Source organism: Durio zibethinus, chromosome 3 (assembly GCF_047325235.1).
Source record: "Durio zibethinus cultivar Kanyao isolate XHJ-2024 chromosome 3, ASM4732523v1, whole genome shotgun sequence".
NCBI lineage: Eukaryota > Viridiplantae > Streptophyta > Magnoliopsida > Malvales > Malvaceae > Durio > Durio zibethinus.
In genome coordinates, this window is record NC_143164.1 from 31,457,389 (window position 1) to 31,475,160 (window position 17,772).

At 35.8% G+C, this 17,772-nt stretch overlaps 2 protein-coding genes across 2 annotated transcripts; both read left to right on the forward strand.

Moving 5' to 3' along the window:
• The first annotated feature begins 9,598 nt into the window (after window positions 1-9,598).
• Window positions 9,599-17,440, forward strand: LOC111283706 (uncharacterized). The gene is made up of 4 exons (XM_022872296.2): window positions 9,599-15,077; window positions 15,209-15,469; window positions 15,601-15,730; window positions 16,207-17,440. Exons 2-4 carry the CDS (start codon window positions 15,337-15,339, stop codon window positions 17,195-17,197), a joined length of 1,254 nt encoding a protein of 417 aa, XP_022728031.1. The 5' UTR covers window positions 9,599-15,077; window positions 15,209-15,336; the 3' UTR covers window positions 17,198-17,440.
• LOC111283318 (uncharacterized) lies at window positions 12,101-13,062 on the forward strand. Its single transcript, XM_022871763.1, has 2 exons — window positions 12,101-12,507; window positions 12,702-13,062. The coding sequence occupies exons 1-2, from the start codon at window positions 12,101-12,103 to the stop codon at window positions 13,060-13,062; spliced, it is 768 nt and encodes a 255-aa protein (XP_022727498.1).
• Window positions 17,441-17,772: the final 332 nt, after the last annotated feature.

Sequence of the window (17,772 nt, forward strand, 5' to 3'; positions counted from 1 at the left end):
GTTTTTCATGGACTCCATAGAATGACTAGTTTGCTCTTTATCTATATTAGCCCCTTGTGAGTCATCCAACATAGTAAAGGTCTAGTCAAAAAGGATTTAACTAAAGAAGGGGGATTATTTACCAATCGATCATGCTTTTACCTTGTCTCAAGAGACATATATCCTCCTCAAACAAAATAATCTAGAGGATTTGGTTGATATATGAAAAAAGATGAGTCAATCAAGATAAGAGGAGTTTTACCAAAGACATGGGCATATAGCATACCTTCTTGCAGTAAATGTTGACAATCAGCTAATTAGAACTGCAGTGTAATTTTGGGATCCTGCATATAAGTGTTTCATCTTTAATAAAGTTGATATGACACAATCATTAAAGAATATTCGACTTTGTTGGGCCTACACCTTAAGGCTCCTGACAAGATATATGTCAAAAAACACAAGTCAAGATTTCGTAAGGATTTGACCCATCTCATAGGGATAGACAAAGAAATTGTGAATTCTCATACAAAGAAGAAACAAGAACATGTTTGCCTACCTTAAAAGTTCTTTCATGATTTTCTAGTGTAACATGTCAACGAAGAATGGGGGTTAGACGTATTTGCCTTAGCCATATACGGAATGGTGATATTTTCAAAGGTTTTGGGTTATATTGAAATAGCAGTGATTAACTTCTTTAAAAGTGTGATCAATGGCTATAACCCTTCAATGATAATATTAGCAAAGACTGTCAGATCTTTGAGTTACTATCATAAGAATGGAGGGCATTTTATAGGCTATATACATTTATTGTACTTATAAATGAAAAGCCACTTCGAATGGAGAAAATGTGCTTTCTCGAAGCTTTATGTCCACAATCGAGCTTTGATCAAGAAATTCTGTAAAAGTGGGTTGTCAGAATAAAAGTCTAAAAAAGAGTGGATAGTTTTCTTACAAAAACTGACAAGTGCCAAAATAAGATGGTTAGTCCGATGGATGAATCGTGAACCTATGCTATATCAGTGTGAAAATAACACTGTGATCTTATGTCTAGGTTTATAAGGAGCAATACGTTATGCTCCACTTCTAGTGAGAAGGTAGTTTAGGGTAGAATAGTTCATTCCCATGACGCATAAGCTTCATCAATAAGATTTTTCTTACAATGAGCCAAAAGTATTTCAAAGGATGAATAAGGTGATTAAAGCATGAAAAAACCCCCGTAGAGTGAGTCCTGGACCATTCACTGATAAGGTCACTCAGGGATACTTAGTTTGGAGAGTAAGATGAAGACAGGAAATGGTATTCACTTATGAAAGCTTTCAATCGCCAACATGAGGAAAGCTTGAAGAGACACCATTAGAATTGAAGCTTGCAATAAAAAAATTCGAGATCGAAAAGGATAAGTTAAAGTAAAAAATCCAAAAGCTTCAAAAGGAAAAGGATCAATGGAAAGATAGAGCTGAAAAGCATGAAGTCAAAGTTTACAAGATTGCTAGAGAACATGACACAGCTGTCAAAGACTTAACGGAGCTACACCATGAACATAAAAGGTTGTATGTGAAGGTAAGAGCCAAAGTGATAACAATCACTAAATTGACAGATGAAAATAAGTGATTAAAGTAAGAATATCCTGAATTAGAGGAAGAAAATATTTAAGTACAGAAAAAAAATAACATGTTGAACATCTACTTAAGCAGACTGAGATAAAGGTTGAATAAATAAGAAGACTACATTACCGCATTGGTTAGAGAGCATAGAGAGTTATCATACCAAGTTTGGGGTGGTAAAATAGAAAACTTAGAAAGACAGAAATACATTCAACACTTAACGACCCAAATTTACAAAATGTTATGTAAGGCAAGAGAGATGGTAAAAGAGGCAGAGGCATTGAAACAAGTGGTCGCCCCAGTAGAAGAACATGGGCAACGTCTCTTAAACTTCATTAAGGAAACCAAAGACCAATATAAGTAGATCATATGATTTTATGGTTATAACTCTAGGATGATAAATTTTATGAAATCGAAAGTTTTTTGGAATAAATGAAATATTTTGCTTGAACACTGTCTTAAGGTAAATGTTCTCTTTATGGATGCATTTTCATTCATTGCATTCACATTCAATACATTTAACAAAGTAACCATGAGATAGTCATATAAACTTGCTAATTCTAAAATATGGTATTTAAAGTTCAAGGATAGCTCCATCCAGCAAGAACCCCATCCACCGATATAACACAAGAGCCAGAGCTAGACAAATTGAGCAAGAAAACTTTCATCGATTTAAGAAATTGAAAAAAGCATAGGAAAATTGAGAATGAGTTCAGTAAGATTTTGGATGCTCTCAACAAGTTAAATAAGAAAAAAAAGATAGAAGAGAACACAAGCCAATAGGGCCCTCAATCACAAGAAGTGGTCGACCCTCTATATCCTTCAGGTTTTGATCCATAACAAGCCCAGTCCACACAGAATATACCGTCACAGTAATTTACATATCTTGATACTCTTGAAAGCCATCAGCTTTGAACCCAAAGCATTCCATAGCTATGTGAATCCTATTTTTATTGAAAAAATAATGAACCAATCCAAGTTCTTGATCTAGATAACTTGAAAGAGAAAGAGAAAGAAAAGGCAAAGGTGGTGGAATCTTAAGAAGATTCAAATATTAGTATGCTTGAACAAAGGCTACGGACTATAGAAGGAGTTGGGTTTTATGGTTTTGTCGATGCTGCTGGGCTGTGCTTAGTCCTAGATGTGATTATTCCACCAAAGTTTAAAGTACCAGAATTTAAGAAATATGATGGTACAAAGTGCCCAAAGACTCATATTACCATGTACTGTCGGAAGATGGTAGCCCATACCCATAATGAGAAACTATTAATGCATATTTTTTAAAATAGCCTTATGGGCTCCGTTGCTAGATGGTATGTCCAACTAGACAGAACTCACATTCATTCTTAGAGAGATATAGCCCATGACTTTATCAGTCAATATCGACATATTATGGATTTGACTCCTGATCTTTTGTCTTTATAGAACATGAAAAAAAAAAGCAAATGAGTCATTTAAAGAATATGCCCAAAAGTGAAAGGATGTAACTTCTCAAGTGCAACCTCTTCTAACTGAAAAAAAAACTACAGTGATGTTCGTCAGCATTCTAAAATCTCCTTATTATGAAAAAATGATAGGAAATGCAACTAAAAATTTTGTCAACATGGTGATTTCGGAAGAAATTATTAAAAGTGCCATCAAGAAGGGTAAGTTGAAAGGAGGAGCAACTAGGAATGCACTTGAAAAGAAAGTGACCGAAACTTAAGCTGTAAGTTTTGACAAATAGTTCAGGGGTTATCAATCCTATCTATCACAAAGTTACTCTCCCTACTATCCAGCTATGAATAATTCTTCATCCTACCCATACCAATCCATACCACAACCATCTTACCTACCAACATACCAGCCTGAACATTCAAACTCCTACAAGACCCCAAATTCATCCTGTTAGCCTAGTCAGTGGTTCATGAGAGGAACAAATTACTTAAGAAAAACTTGTATTTGATCCAATCCCTATGACTTATATGAAGTTATATCGAGAGCTCTATAACAGCCACTTGATTGCCCTCAGCTGTATGGAACCGCTTAAACCACTATATCCCAAGTGGTATAATCTTACAGCCCACTGTGACTACCACTATAAAATTATTGGTCATTCCACTGAAAATTGCATTACTTTGAAACATAAGGTGCAACGATTAATCAATGATTGAATGCTAAGTTTTGATCAAAGAGGAACAACAACACCTAATGTTAGTGGTAATTCATTGCCTAATCACAATGTTAATGCTCTGAGTGAAAATCAAGAACACATTGATCAGAAAAGGCCTAAAGAGCTGCGATGAATCAAGGATAAAATATCAATAAAGATTATTCACCTGACTACACACGAGCATAATTTTGAAGAATGAAGATAAGGCTGGTTGAAAGTTTCTTGTAATTTTAGAATTTCTTTTAGAGTAATGTTAGGATTTCTTTTAGACAATAGGATTTCATTTGTTATCATTTTAATAAAAGGCAAGTTAAGGCATTTCATTACATTTTCTCTTTCATTCAATCATTATTTCATACTTTGCTACCTTTCATAACTTTTTATTCCTATTCTTGAATTTCAAATGATGAATGTTTAGACAATGATAACAATAATTTTGAGATTTAATTTTGAGAACTCATTCACATTAATCTATGGAGACTATTTGAACAAATGAAGCCAGCTACTAGTAAATATGAAATAGATATATCTTGAAGATATGTAGTCTGTTATAAAGATCTATGAGCTTGTTTTTGTTCAATGGATGATATTTAAAGAAAGCATTCACATTTGAGAAGAAAAATGACCATATTTCTTTTACCATTTGAAAAACTATTCATTGCTACCCTTTTAAGCCTATTATGATTTTTTTTTCTAAAAAACCCTGACCAAAGATCGCCCTCCACACTGGGAGACATTTTTTTTGTTTGAAAAAATAAAAAAGAAAAAAAAAGATCGTAAAAGGTCTCAAAGAGAGAAAGAAAAGAAAATGAAAGAAAAAGAAAAAAATGAATGCCATACATGATTTGGGGTAAAGTAATGAGAATCTTTTTGTAAAGAATGAGATGGAAAAGGAAAAAGTAGTGAAGTGATGCCAAGCTACATCAAGTGAGGATCTTTTGGTTTTGAACCCTTTAAAGATATGTTTTGGGCTTATTCTTATCCATTTCTTTCATGACCCTTCACCATGGCCTACATTACAACCTTTAAATGTTTATTTGGATCAAATGTGAATGCTTGAATTGAATGGTCATATGTTGGGCTAAAGCATGCTTATGATAAAATGACAGAATCATGCTTGGTTGCTCTAAAGATTGATGTGAAAGAGATATCAATAATGGGTGAAAAAAAAAAGAAAATAGAAAGAAGAGAAAAGGGAGACTCAAGTTGAAAACCCGAAAGGACGATTTGAGTAAAAAAACCTCTAAGTTGAAAGTTGGACAAATGATTCACATGGATGGAAGATCAAAGACATATGAAGATCCCTCAAAACTAGGATGAAGTTTGATGAGCACAAAATGATTTTGATAGTCAATGTAATGAGTTTTTAAAAAAGAATCATGAATTAATGTTCAAAATTGTCTGGATTTTCATTGTTTGGATATACCATTCATCCCAATGATATGTATCCAATTTGTTTCTTTCCTTATTCATTTTACACCAAACTCGTCCTTCATTGATTACTTTTCCCTCAAATCACCCTATGTTGCCTTATTGTTGCATCCCCAGAATAAATTGAGAAAATGTATGAGTGCATTATATTTGTCATGATTTGAAATGATGATGAATGAATGACAATGTGCTTAAAAGATTCTTACATTCCTTTGAGAAGAAATATAGAATGATAGGATGAATTGAAAAGACACATAGCATGACCAAATGGGGAATATGATGATAAATTGGTCAACAAAATGAAGAGGAGGAAAATTTAAAAAAAAATTGGTATGTCAAAGTAATGAATATAGAGATGAATTGATCGACATAACCTATGAGTTGTGATAAAAAAATACGGGGCAATGGGTAAAATTGGTGCTGAAAAGCCTATGAACAATGATCAAGTGATGGAGGATGAAATTTGCTCTGAAATACTGAAAAGCCCATGAACGATGATCAAGTGATGAATGATGAAATTTGTACTGAGAAGCTTATGAGCGATGACCAAGTGATAAAAAATAGAATTTATTCTAAGATGGCTAGTGCTAAGAAGCTCAAAATGATGAAGTCTTGAGAGCCATATTACCACAGTTATTTAGGATTTCATGACATTATTGACGTCCGTATTACATGCATCATGTAAGCGTCATTGTTTAAATAGTACATGCACATAATTTGATTAATTAAAACTTTGTTTGAACATGCATGGCATTATGAGAATCTAGGTTGTTGCATTTGCATCATTAAGAAGGCATTTGCATCTTTGATCATGACTTTTATTGTATGCACAATTTTGAGTCACTTGAAAAAGAAATTGGGAATCTTTTGAATTTTTGAGTTCTCAAATGAAAATCTTTGAGGTGTGAAACCCAAAATTTATTGAATATGAATTTTCAAACTCAAATGAGAATCTTTGAATTTCAAATGAGAATCTTTAAGGTGTGAAACCCAAAATTTGTCGAATGTGAATCTTCAAACTCAAATGAGAATCTTTGAGTTTCGAATGAGAATCTTTGTGGTGTGAAACCCTAAGATCTGTCAAATGTGAGTCTTTAAACTCGAATGAGAAGCTTTGAAAATTTTGGATGTGAATTTTCAAAATTCAAATAAGAATCTTTAAATGTTGGATGTGAATCTTGCAATTTGTAAATGCGAATATTGAGATCTTGCAAATTTGAATCCTTATGAAACTAAAATTTTGAGAATCAAATTTCAATGAATTCTTACAAAGCTGAAAGGTTTTTGCGAATCTGAACCTTTTATTTTTGAACTCAAATTGTGAATCTTTAAGTTTTCATTTCAAATTTCATCAGATTTGATTTACGACTCCTCTGGACATGATTGTCGATGAGCAATTTATTTTTTCAAAGTTGTGGTGCCTCTATTTAGAAGGGTAATTTATCTTTTCAAAGTTGTAGTGCCTCTGTTTCAAGAAGTATTTATGTTTTTCTAAAGTCGTTGAGCCTCTGATTAGAGAAGTTTTGTTTATTTTTTCAAAGTTGTTGAGCCTCTGTTTAGAGGAGCTTTGTTTATTTTTCAAAAGTCGTTGAGCCTCTATTTATAGAGCATTTATGTTTTTCCAAAGTCGTTGAGCCTCTAATTAGAGTAGCTTTGTTTAGTTTTTCAAAGTCGTTAAGCTTATATTTAGAGGAGCATTTATGTTTCTCAAAGTCGTTAAGCCTCTACTTAGAGGAGGTTTGATAAAAAAAAAAAGGGAATGTATCGGTATAACTGGGGTGTCTACGTCTTTGCATAATTTTTGTTGCATAAGAAATGCGCAAAGAGGGACAGCTGTAGACAACCAATCTGTCCGGGGTCTGTTTTTTGGTTTGTTAATTAATTAAAAAATAATAAAATGAAAAAAATGGAAAAAAATGGTTGAATTGGTGTAAAACTGGGATTGAGGAGTTTGAGATAAACTAGAAGAGATTGAACAGGACTGAAAGTCCAAAGGAAATTGGGATTCCTATTTAGCTTTAGAGTCTGTGATTTTAAAGCTTATAAATAGATCCATAGATACATAGAAAAAAAGCACACAGAAAGTATACACAGAAAAAGAAAGAAAAGAAGGAGAAGCAGAAGCAAAGAAAGAGTGTTTAACACTTTTAGGAAGTTTAGAAATATTTTTGAAATTTTTGGCTTTGTTTTTTTTTTTGAAAATTTCCAGAATTTGATGGAATTTCTCACGAAAATTCAAGTTTTTCGATGATTGTCCGATGAGAAACCCAGTTTCCGACGATATAACCCAAAAATCGATGATTTTTTTGACGACATTCAACCAGAAACAGTGACCAAAAATTGCCTAGAGAAAGAAGGAGCAGAGAAGAGAGAAAGAACACGGAGAAACATCTGAGGAAAGAAAAATTTTTTTCCTTTTATACATAAACTAAACGACATCGTTTTGAGTCAGTACTTAAACAGGATTTGCGCATTTTGCCAAGATCCGACTTGACTCGTAACGCAACCCAAACCAACAACTCGCGTCCTTGCCTGAGCTGCAGCCGAGCTGATCCAAGCTGATTTCCTGCCAAGTTGCACCTTTGAGCCATTTTTTGTGTCTGGAGCTGAGCCACATCAACCCTAAGGCGAGCCATTTTTTATTTTTTTGGTAGTTTTTTATTTTTTATGTGCTTGTTTATTTATTTATTATTATTATTTTATTTATGTGTTTGTTTATTTTTTTAAAAAGTATTTTTGCATGAAAAAATTAAAAAAAAAACATTTTTGAGGAAAAATTGAAAGTATTAATTTTTCTTAAAATAAAATTATTAAAAAAATATTTGAGGAAAAGTTGAAAGTATCAATTTTCTTGGAAATTAAAATTTAAAAAAAAAAGGTTTTTTTGAGAAAAAGTTGAAAGTATCAATTTTCCTTGAAATTAGAATTTAAAAAAAAAGTATTTTGAAAAAAAGTTGAAAGTATCAATTTTTTTTGTACAAAAGCAATGAATTTTTTTTTAAATGAAAGGAAAAGGATTTATATTAAATGTTGATTCATTATTCTTTTTTTTTTTATTATATTTCTTTTTTTTTTCTTTTCTTGAAAATTTTTTAATGTTAAATAATCTGACGATGGAGTCTCTACAAGTGAAATAGTAATTTTCTTATATACTCTTGAGGTGAGAGATTTTTTTTAATTTTCTGTCAAAAGTATTGGAGTTAATTAAGAATAATTTTCAATAATTAATTATTTGGTAAAATTTTTAAGGCTTATCGGATAACACGAAATTAAGTTGGTATCATCTTTCAATGGGCGTTGTGAGGGTGCTATAACCATCCTCACTCGTAACCGAACTCTCGAATCTTATTCTGGTTAATACACCCGGACCTATTCTTTTAGGGACTCTTAAGCTTAGGTGTTTCTTGAAAAGATAAATTCCTTAGGTGATCAATTGCACCTAAACAAAAAAAATTGGTGGCGACTCCCTAAGTCAATGTCTAGCGATAGGTCATCGGATCTAAACGTTATGGCACAGAGAATAAAAGAATCAGATTGTCAAAGAATAAGCAGTGGAGAAGGAAGCAGATAACCGTTTTTGTAGACAGCATTCATCCAAAAGGCAATGAACGTGACCTATGGAATCTGATAATGCAGTATGGTAGAATATTGGATTTCTATATCCTTCTAAACCAACGAAAGCCAAGACGAAGCAATTTTGATTTTTTCAGGCTTAAGGATCTCAGGGAGGCTCTGACCGTTTCTAGAGCATTAGACAGTTTCAACTGGAATGGTTGGAGGCTTAGGGTTGGTCTGGCCAAATACAGCAGGGAGTTCAAACAACAACCAGGTAGGTTTACACATGACAGAAAGGATGCAAAAACTCTTGGTCCGTTATGGTCTTCTAAGGGGACTGAAAAAATATCTTATGCTGAAATGGTGGAAAGAAAGCCCATGATCTAAAATAGGAAAGAGTTAACATACGAAGAAAGGACGAGTTCAAATAAGATCAAGGGGCCGCACATGGAAACTCCAAACACCCTAGATTCCGTTATTTTGGAAGATGAAGAGCTTGATTTGGATTCGTTGGATAGATGCGTTGTCACAGAAGTGAAGAACCTGCAAGCAGTACATATGCTTTAACGTCATATCCTGAGTCAAAGAGTTCTACGCTTCTCAATAACAGTTAAGGGGGAAGTATGGTCTTGTTGACCTTTGAGTCCAGAGAAGAAATGCTTGGCATCTTGGAGGATGGAAATAAGTGGCCGAGCGAATGGTTCTTTTGGACCAAGCCATGGAGTCCCAAATTGGTTTGTCTAGATAAATTTGTATGGCTAAAGCTGGGAGGAGTCCTTTTGCATGCATGTTTTTATGAATTCTTTAAGAAGGTTATAAATTAGTGGGGGTGTTTCATCACTATCAACGACAGCAAAATGAATAAAAAGAGATTGGATACCGCTAGAGTATTATCATTGATTAGAAACAATATCTCTATTCCAAGCAATTTAGGTGCAGGGAAAAAAATTCCTCATTAAAGTAGCAATTGAAGAGGGTCCAGATTTTCTCTGGAAAATGGAAGTTAAACAGACTAGCAAAAATAAAGCTAAGTCCTCATCATCCAACTCTAAGTCTTATACAAAATCGATGGATGATAACATGTGGAAAGCAGATCACCATGAGTTCATTTCTGGTCATAGTCCGATCAGTAATCGTTGCATGGAGGAAGAAGACGAACAGGCAGTGTTTGTAAAGAAGTTTGAAAAACAGCCCATAATCGGGAAAATTCATACATAATGATGGTGAGTTAAATGTGTTGCCTAATTTAAATGATACCCGAATTCATGGTGCTGTGGAAGTTTGGAGCAAAGGTTGATAACAATGGAGGAAATCGGGTGGAGAGCCTTCGTGATCAAATTGGGTCGCCCATTCGAGGCCTAATTAAAACAAGAAAGGAATTGGGTCACCCTGATTCAGAGAACGATGGACCTTCAAAGTCTACAATCGGCCCTCATGGATCACACAATGAAGATTTTCACCTAGTTACGGATAACAGCTCTGTCGTGGAAAGGATTTAGTCAACAATTTTAAGGACAGATGATAAGAAACAGGGAAGATGGAGCTGACTTCGAAGAACATGATTACAGGGGCAGGCAGAAAGGGAGGAGAGCTCTCAGGTTGGATCTTCTAAATGCCGACTTAGGAAGAATAAATAAAGTGGTGAATTGACAAAAAAAAAAAAAACAAAAACAAAAACAAAAGGCAAAAGAACACCGACTAATAAGAGGGGACAGGAAATGATAGAGTAAAGCAGCACTTTATGGAAGGAGCCAATATCTCTGATGATGACATTAGAAGCAGAAACAGACCACTATGCCAAGAGGCCTTAAAAACTCTTAAAAGTGGGGAGGCTTTTGGGCCTAACATCTGAAGCCTCGGATGAGGAGATCATCAGCAAACTGATAAGCATGGAGAAAAGCGACGGGGAAGGTACTCTTTAAACTCTCCTATTTCTGTCATTCGTTTTTTCTCATTTATGGGGGGAACCGACTATTTAATTATGAAGATGATATCTTTTAACATTAGGGGAATGGGTATGAAGGAAAAGAGAAATGCGCTAAGAAAGCTTATTTCAAAAGAAAAACCTTATATGGTTTCCATTCAAGAAACAAAGCTTCGGGGATTTCAGGTACGATGGTACACCAAATTTGGGCAAAAAAAGTGTTAAATTTGATCACAAGGATGCATGCGGCCAGTCGGGAGGTTTATTAAGTATGTCACCAGAAGATCGCTTTCATACCTTCACCAATACAGTCAAGGAAAGGTTGATCTGGATTAAAGGAAAATTTGCCTCAAGTCAGGAGAATGTTAACTTGTTAAACTTGTTTGCCCCCAATGAGGTTAGGGAGAAGAAGGCCTTTTTTGAAGAAGTGGCAACGGCAATAACTAGTGGGGAATATTAGTGTCCTACCTGGGACTTCAACGCGGTTCTGAATGAAGAAGAGAGAATTGGGGTTTTTGATGTGACCAGATCATCTTATGACTTCAACGAGTTTGTGCAATCTTATGGATTGATGGATTTACCGCTGTGTGGTAGGAAGTTCACGTGGTGTAGAAAGGCTAATGCTACAGCGACGACTCGGTTGGACAGGTTTCTGAGATCTCGGAATTGGTTATCTGCTTATTCCTCCATTAATCAGTGGAGTTTAGAATGCTCGATATCGGATCATGTAGCTATTTGTCTCGGTATTGATAACATTGACTGGGGCCCAAAACCTTTCAAAGTATTTAATCACTGGCTTGATAATGATGATTTCAACAAATTGGTGGAGGAAAATTGGAGAAATTATAAGGTTGAAGGTTTTGCTGGCTTTAGAATTCATCAGAAGCTGAAACTCATGAAAAAAGGATATAAAGTAGTGGAATGGATACAGAAAATGGGGGTGTATCGGAGGAAATTGCAGCTATGGAAAAGGAAATTGTTGGTCTGGAAAAGGCACATGAAGAATGCCCCACTGATGCTGGGATCAGTTCATTAATTAATTCCAAAAGAAAAGAACTTTGGCCTTCAAAGCATTGAAGAAAGGACATGGAGGCAAAAAGCAAGACTGAAAAGGGAGCAAGAGGGAGATAAGAATACGAATTTTTTCATTGTATGACCGATAGTTGTTGGAGAAACAACTTTCTGGGACATATCTCCTTTAGGGGCAGGTAACTTAGCAATCCTAAAGAGATCAAGCATGCAGTTGAGATTCACTTCAGAGATCACTTTGTAAAAGTCCCCGTTCCTGCCTGTGCTTTTCCCAATTTGGAGGTTAGTAAGCTATCAAACTATCAATCTCATCAATTAGAAGTTCCATTCTCGGTAAAGGAAGTTTGGGCAGCAGTAAATGACTGTAATGGTGACAAAGCTCCGGGTTCTAACGAATAGAATTTCAATTTCATAAGGCAAAAGTAGATGATTCTGAAAGACGATATTAGGGACTTTCTTCATGAATTTTACACTAATGGAAAGATCCTGAAAGGCATCAATTGTTCTTTTATTGCCTTGATTGCCAAGAAGCAGTGTGTCAAATCATTTAAGGATTTTTGCCTCATATCTTCAATTGACAGTATCTACAAAATAATTGCAAAAACACTTGCTAACAGGTTGAAGCAAGTCATGGGGTCCCTCATCCATCCTACTCAATCGGCATTTGTGGAGAGAAGACAAATCATGGACTGCATCTTGATTGCTAACGAAGTAATTGATTCAATCAGGAAAAAAAACAGAGGGTGGACTGGTCTTCAAACTCGACTTACTGAAAAGCTTTCAATATGTGGACTGGGACTTCCTACTCTCTATTATGAAACAAATGGCCTTTGGTAATAACTGGATCAGTTGGATATTAGGCTGCATCTCCACGGCATCTATCTCGATGCTCATAAACAGTTCCTCATCTAAGAGAGGATTCCAGCAAGGCAACCCACTATCTCCATATTTATTTCTCATTTTGGCCGAAGGTCTAAGCTCTCTTCTACGTAACGCAGTCTCAATTGGTATTCTTTAGGTATTAAAGTGGGTCGAAGCAACCTGCAAATCTCTCATCTGCAATTCGCAGATCTCACAATTATCTTCTGCCAGCCCTTGGAGGATCAACTTCTAATGATCAAAAGGATTCTTCAATGCTTTCAGATGGTTTTGGTTTAGAGGTTAATTTTAAGAAAAGTGCGCTTCTGGGTATCAAAGTGGATCATCAGCTTATCGAAGAGTGGGCCTCAAAAATCTATTGCCAGGTTGATTCTTTGCCTACTGAATACCTTGGCATCCCTCTGGGGCCTAATCCGAGACTGTCCTCTACCTGGCAGCCCATCGTAGAATCTGTCAAAAGCAAACTCAGTCTGTGGAAATGCAAGTTTCTACCCCTGCAGGAAGAGTAACTTTGATTGAATTAGTTCTGGCAAACCTCCCATATATTATATGTCCTTATTCAAAATTTCAAAGGGAGTTGCGGTTGAACTGGAAAAACTTCAACGGAAATTCTTTTGGAGTGACCTTGATGATAAAAAAAGTTGGGTAGTCTTGGTATTTTAAATGTGGAATTTTGTAACAAGGCACTGTTGCTAAAATGGCGGTGGAGATTTGCAAGAGAACCAAAATCTTTATCGAGACAAGTCATCTGCGACAAGTACAATCTTCCATCGGTTATGTTGTGGCCTAATCCCTGTCCGAACAATACCCTTTCTCGTATATGGAGAGACATTCAGAACAATTGGCACTTAGATTCTTTATCTAACTTCATAAATTCTAGTTTTTCTATCAGGCGATGGTTCAAAAATTCGCTTTTGGGCAGACAAATGGTTCAATGGTTTTATACTAAAAACCTTATTTTTGTCACTAAACAAAAATGGATTTGTTAAAAGATTTTGGTTATTGGGAAGGATCAACCTGGGTTTGGAAGATTGTTTTAAGGCGGGATCTCTTCGATTGGGAGGTTGGTGTGTGGAATCAGTTATTGGAGCTTTTAAATTCATTCACGTTATCTCCATATGCTACTGACAAAGTTACCTTGACTCACTCGTCACATGGCGTCTTCACCCCTTGTTCATTCAGGCAGGCTTTGGAGTTATCTACAAACTTAAAAGTTCAAACTGAAAGCTTCATTTGGAAAGAGATCGCACCACCAAATGTAGAAATCTTCTGCTGGCGGGCTATCAAAGGGAAGCTGCCGGTGTTCGAAGTTCTCCACAAAAGAGACTGCAGTATTTCATCTAGAAATAAGTGTCTTTTGTGATGACGTGGAAGCAGTAGATCATCTTGTTGTTACGTGTAATAATTCTTGGCTGTTATGTAATAAATGTCTGCACTAGTGGAACATCTTCTATGTTGTTCCTAGTTCGCTCAAACTTGCATTCCAATCATGGTGCTCAGTTCCGATAAAGCCAGATCAGAAAATGATTTGGGACAGTCTCTTCTTCGCTGTTGCATGGTCCATTTGGCTCGCACGCAATGAGATTACTTTCAATCAAAATTCCCTTTCACGGAACATATTTTTTTACTTGATCTGCATCAAAGTTGGCTGGTGGTTACAGGTAAAAGCCCTTCTCTGTGTTCTTCCCACTAGACTCGTTGGTCTCAATGCACGATATCCACATCCCCGACGTAAAGAAGTCTCCTCGACAGCATATATCCTGGTCTTCTCCTTTGATGGGATTTTGGAAGATTAACGTGGATGGTTCTGCAATTGGAAAACCTGGCCCTACTGGTGTTGGAGGGGTGATCCGAGATTGGTCTGGCGAGGTAATTCTTATGTTTTCAAAGTACATTGGTTTAGCAGACTAAAATTTGGCTGAGTTTCAGGTTGTAGTGGAAGCTTTATCGATCTTAGTAGAAGCAAAACCAAGTCCAATACCAAATCTTATAGTGGAAAGCAACTCAAAAGTTATCATCCCTTGGCTAAAAATGATGAATGACAAGCCCTGGAGATATAACACGATTTTTAACAAACTCCTCAATTTCCTCGCAGGCATTTGAAAGGTTTCTTTTGTTCATATTTTAGAGAAGCTAATAGATTTATGGACTTCCTTGTTAAGTAAGGTGTGTTTCGTGACTGTGACTTGATTGCTTGGTTGTAACTTGTTTATCCCCTTTTATTAATAGAATGTCCCTTTATCTTTAAAAAAAAAAAATCAAGTGTTTAAAAAACGTTAATTAAAGCTGAGACCTTAGAGGATTTTTTTTATTTTATTTATTTTTCAGTTTTGAGATTTTTTTTTTTTTTTTTTGCCAGATGTTTCGAGAGTTGAAGTAATTAAGTTGAGGTATCCCGTAGGATAGAAAAGAATTGATTCTACGAGGGGCATCAAGCCATCATCGTGGGACATGGATGCCCTGGATGAGCTTCTAGCCGGCAGCGATGCACGACTCTACTCTTGATGACTACTCTTGATTTAAGGTGCACGTGGCGCCATCTTTCACCACAGACAAATCCCCACACGTGCTACGACTTTCACCTTATTTATTTATTTATTATTTATATAGATGCGAATGCAGTTCCTTACAAAACCCAAAGTTTCAATGTTGTAGCTTTTGATGCTCCTAAACAGCACATGATCGTCCTAGCATTCCCCTAGTCGAACTGCTAATTGATTCATTTTGCGGCCAATTATCTACAACATTTTGGCCCTCTCCACCTTTGCTGTGTGGTGGAAGACATGGGGAGGGCGCCTTGTTGTGAAAAGGTTGGGTTGAAGAAGGGGAGATGGACGGCGGAAGAGGATGAGATATTGACCAAGTATATTCAAGCTAATGGAGAAGGCTCCTGGAGATCATTGCCTAAGAATGCAGGTATATAACCAAAGCTATTCTTTCTATTTTTCCCATTCTTGTGTTTTTTGCGTGGTTGTGATCATATCTGGCCTCTCCTTACTCTTTTGGTTTGCGTATTGATTTGTGTTCGATCGGTTTGGCATTTGAAGGATTACCGAGGTGTGGGAAGAGTTGCAGACTCAGGTGGATTAACTACTTGAGAGCTGACTTGAAGAGGGGAAACATTACTGTCGATGAGGAAGAAATCATCATTCATTTGCATGCTACTTTGGGAAATAGGTTTGCGCGGCATTTTTCCTCCTTTGCTCTCCATAGCCAAAAGAAAACAGAAACCAGAAAACTAACTATCTCTGTTACATAATAAAAAAAAAAACATTTGAATTCTTAAAACACAGACTACAGTTATTGTAATTTTTCTTTTTTGAGTGACGACAAAGTGTTCTTTATTTTCCATGGATGAAAAAAGTTAGTACTAGATGTAATCAACCATGGTTAATTTTTCGACCTTTGGTTCTTTCAGTTCTTTTGAACTGTATATGCTATCATTTTCGGTTTATATCAGCTCATTTTTAAGCTCTCCTTTAATTTCTGCGGTTGGGAAAGAACTTAACTACACTAAAAGAGACAGCAAACTTTTGATAAGGCCTTTTAGCTGCACAATTAATTATGATATTTATTGCTTAACTGGTTTTTTTTGGTGCATTTTAATTTATTCTTTTGCTAGAATTTTTGCCTTTATTTTTGCTTCCATGCAGGTGGTCTTTGATTGCCAGCCACTTACCAGGAAGAACGGACAACGAGATAAAGAACTATTGGAACTCTCATTTGAGTAGAAAAATCGATAGCTTTAGAAGGCCGTCGAGTCAAAGTTTGCCTGTTATCATGGAAATAAACAAGGACGGTATTGCTAAGCAGAAAGGCGGTAGAACAAGTAGATGGGCAATTAAGAAAAACAAAAGCAACAGCACCCAGAAAAGAGCTGGCAGTTGTTCAAATAAACCTATGGAAAACGTCTCTGTTAATGGAGTTGTGCCATTGCCATCCACCCTAATGTTGGAAAAAGAAACCTTGTTCAACACTGCTATAGAAGATCGCATGGCACTGGATCCCTATGAAGAAGATAAGGAGAGAATGATCCCTGTTATACTGAGTCCTCGTCAAGACACCGGAGAAGGAATGATGGGTTCAAGCGAGGAGAGAGAGAGCCTGGTTCTTAGCTCTGGTGAGGAAAGAACCATAGAGAATTCAATGCATTGCGCTAGTGGTAAGGTTGAGAAAGAGACTGATATTTTAGCAACATTTGAAAGTATTGAAAGCAGTGGGATCCTTTGTTTTGATGACATCATGGACAATGAATTGCTACATCCAAATGGGGATTTGACCTTATTAAGCGAGTGGAGAGAGAACAACATCACTGTTACTGTTGACGAGAAAGAGAACAGTGGAAATTTGAGCCCGAACAAAACAGCAGCTAATAACGAGGAAATAGAAAGTGGAAACTCTAGTGGAGATAGTGGGAACTGGAATTCCTCTTCTTCAATGACTTCGTTTGATAATTATAATCTTGATAATCTTGATTGGGTTTGGGAGAGTGTGGTTCAAGGGAATGAGCTTTGGGATGATAAGGGGTGCATGTCATCTTGGCTGTGGGAGAGCGATTGTAATGGGAAAGGAGAGAGACATAAATCGGAAGATCGTAAGGACTTCAAGAGCCAAAATTCCACGGTTGATTGGCTTTTCTTTTAGTGCTTTCTTCTCCTGATCTCTTTCTTCATGCTGCTATCTCTTTTGCTTTCGTTTCTTAATTAATTGTTTGTTCACTTGGATGTCGACAATGAGCTAGTCGGTAGCAACAAAACCGTGTCCTTTTTTTTTTTTTTTGGGTTTTTGTTTTTCTTCCGAATCCTGATGCTTGTTTTTTTTTTTTTTTTCCAATTCCATTTTGTTTGTAAAAAAAATTGATGGTGAAAAACATTAATTGAAAGATCATTCTCAACTCTCAACGTTTAGCTACTAGTACTATATTGCAACAACCTTTTGCGGATAGATAAACTCGTAACAAAGACTTGTTTCGCAAAATAATATCGGGGTCATTGGCCCTTGGTCCCGATGGCGGTAGGCCCTGCATGCTGTTTCCGGAAGAGTCTTCCCATTTGTATTTTATATTCTGTTTTGGATAAGTACAAAGTTATTTTTTAAAAATTTTTGAGTTTTTTATTAAATTAATTTAATTAAAATTTTAATAAAAATATAAATTAATATATTAATAAAATTTAATAAAAAAATAAGTAATATATAAAAAATATACTGTTGAAATTAAA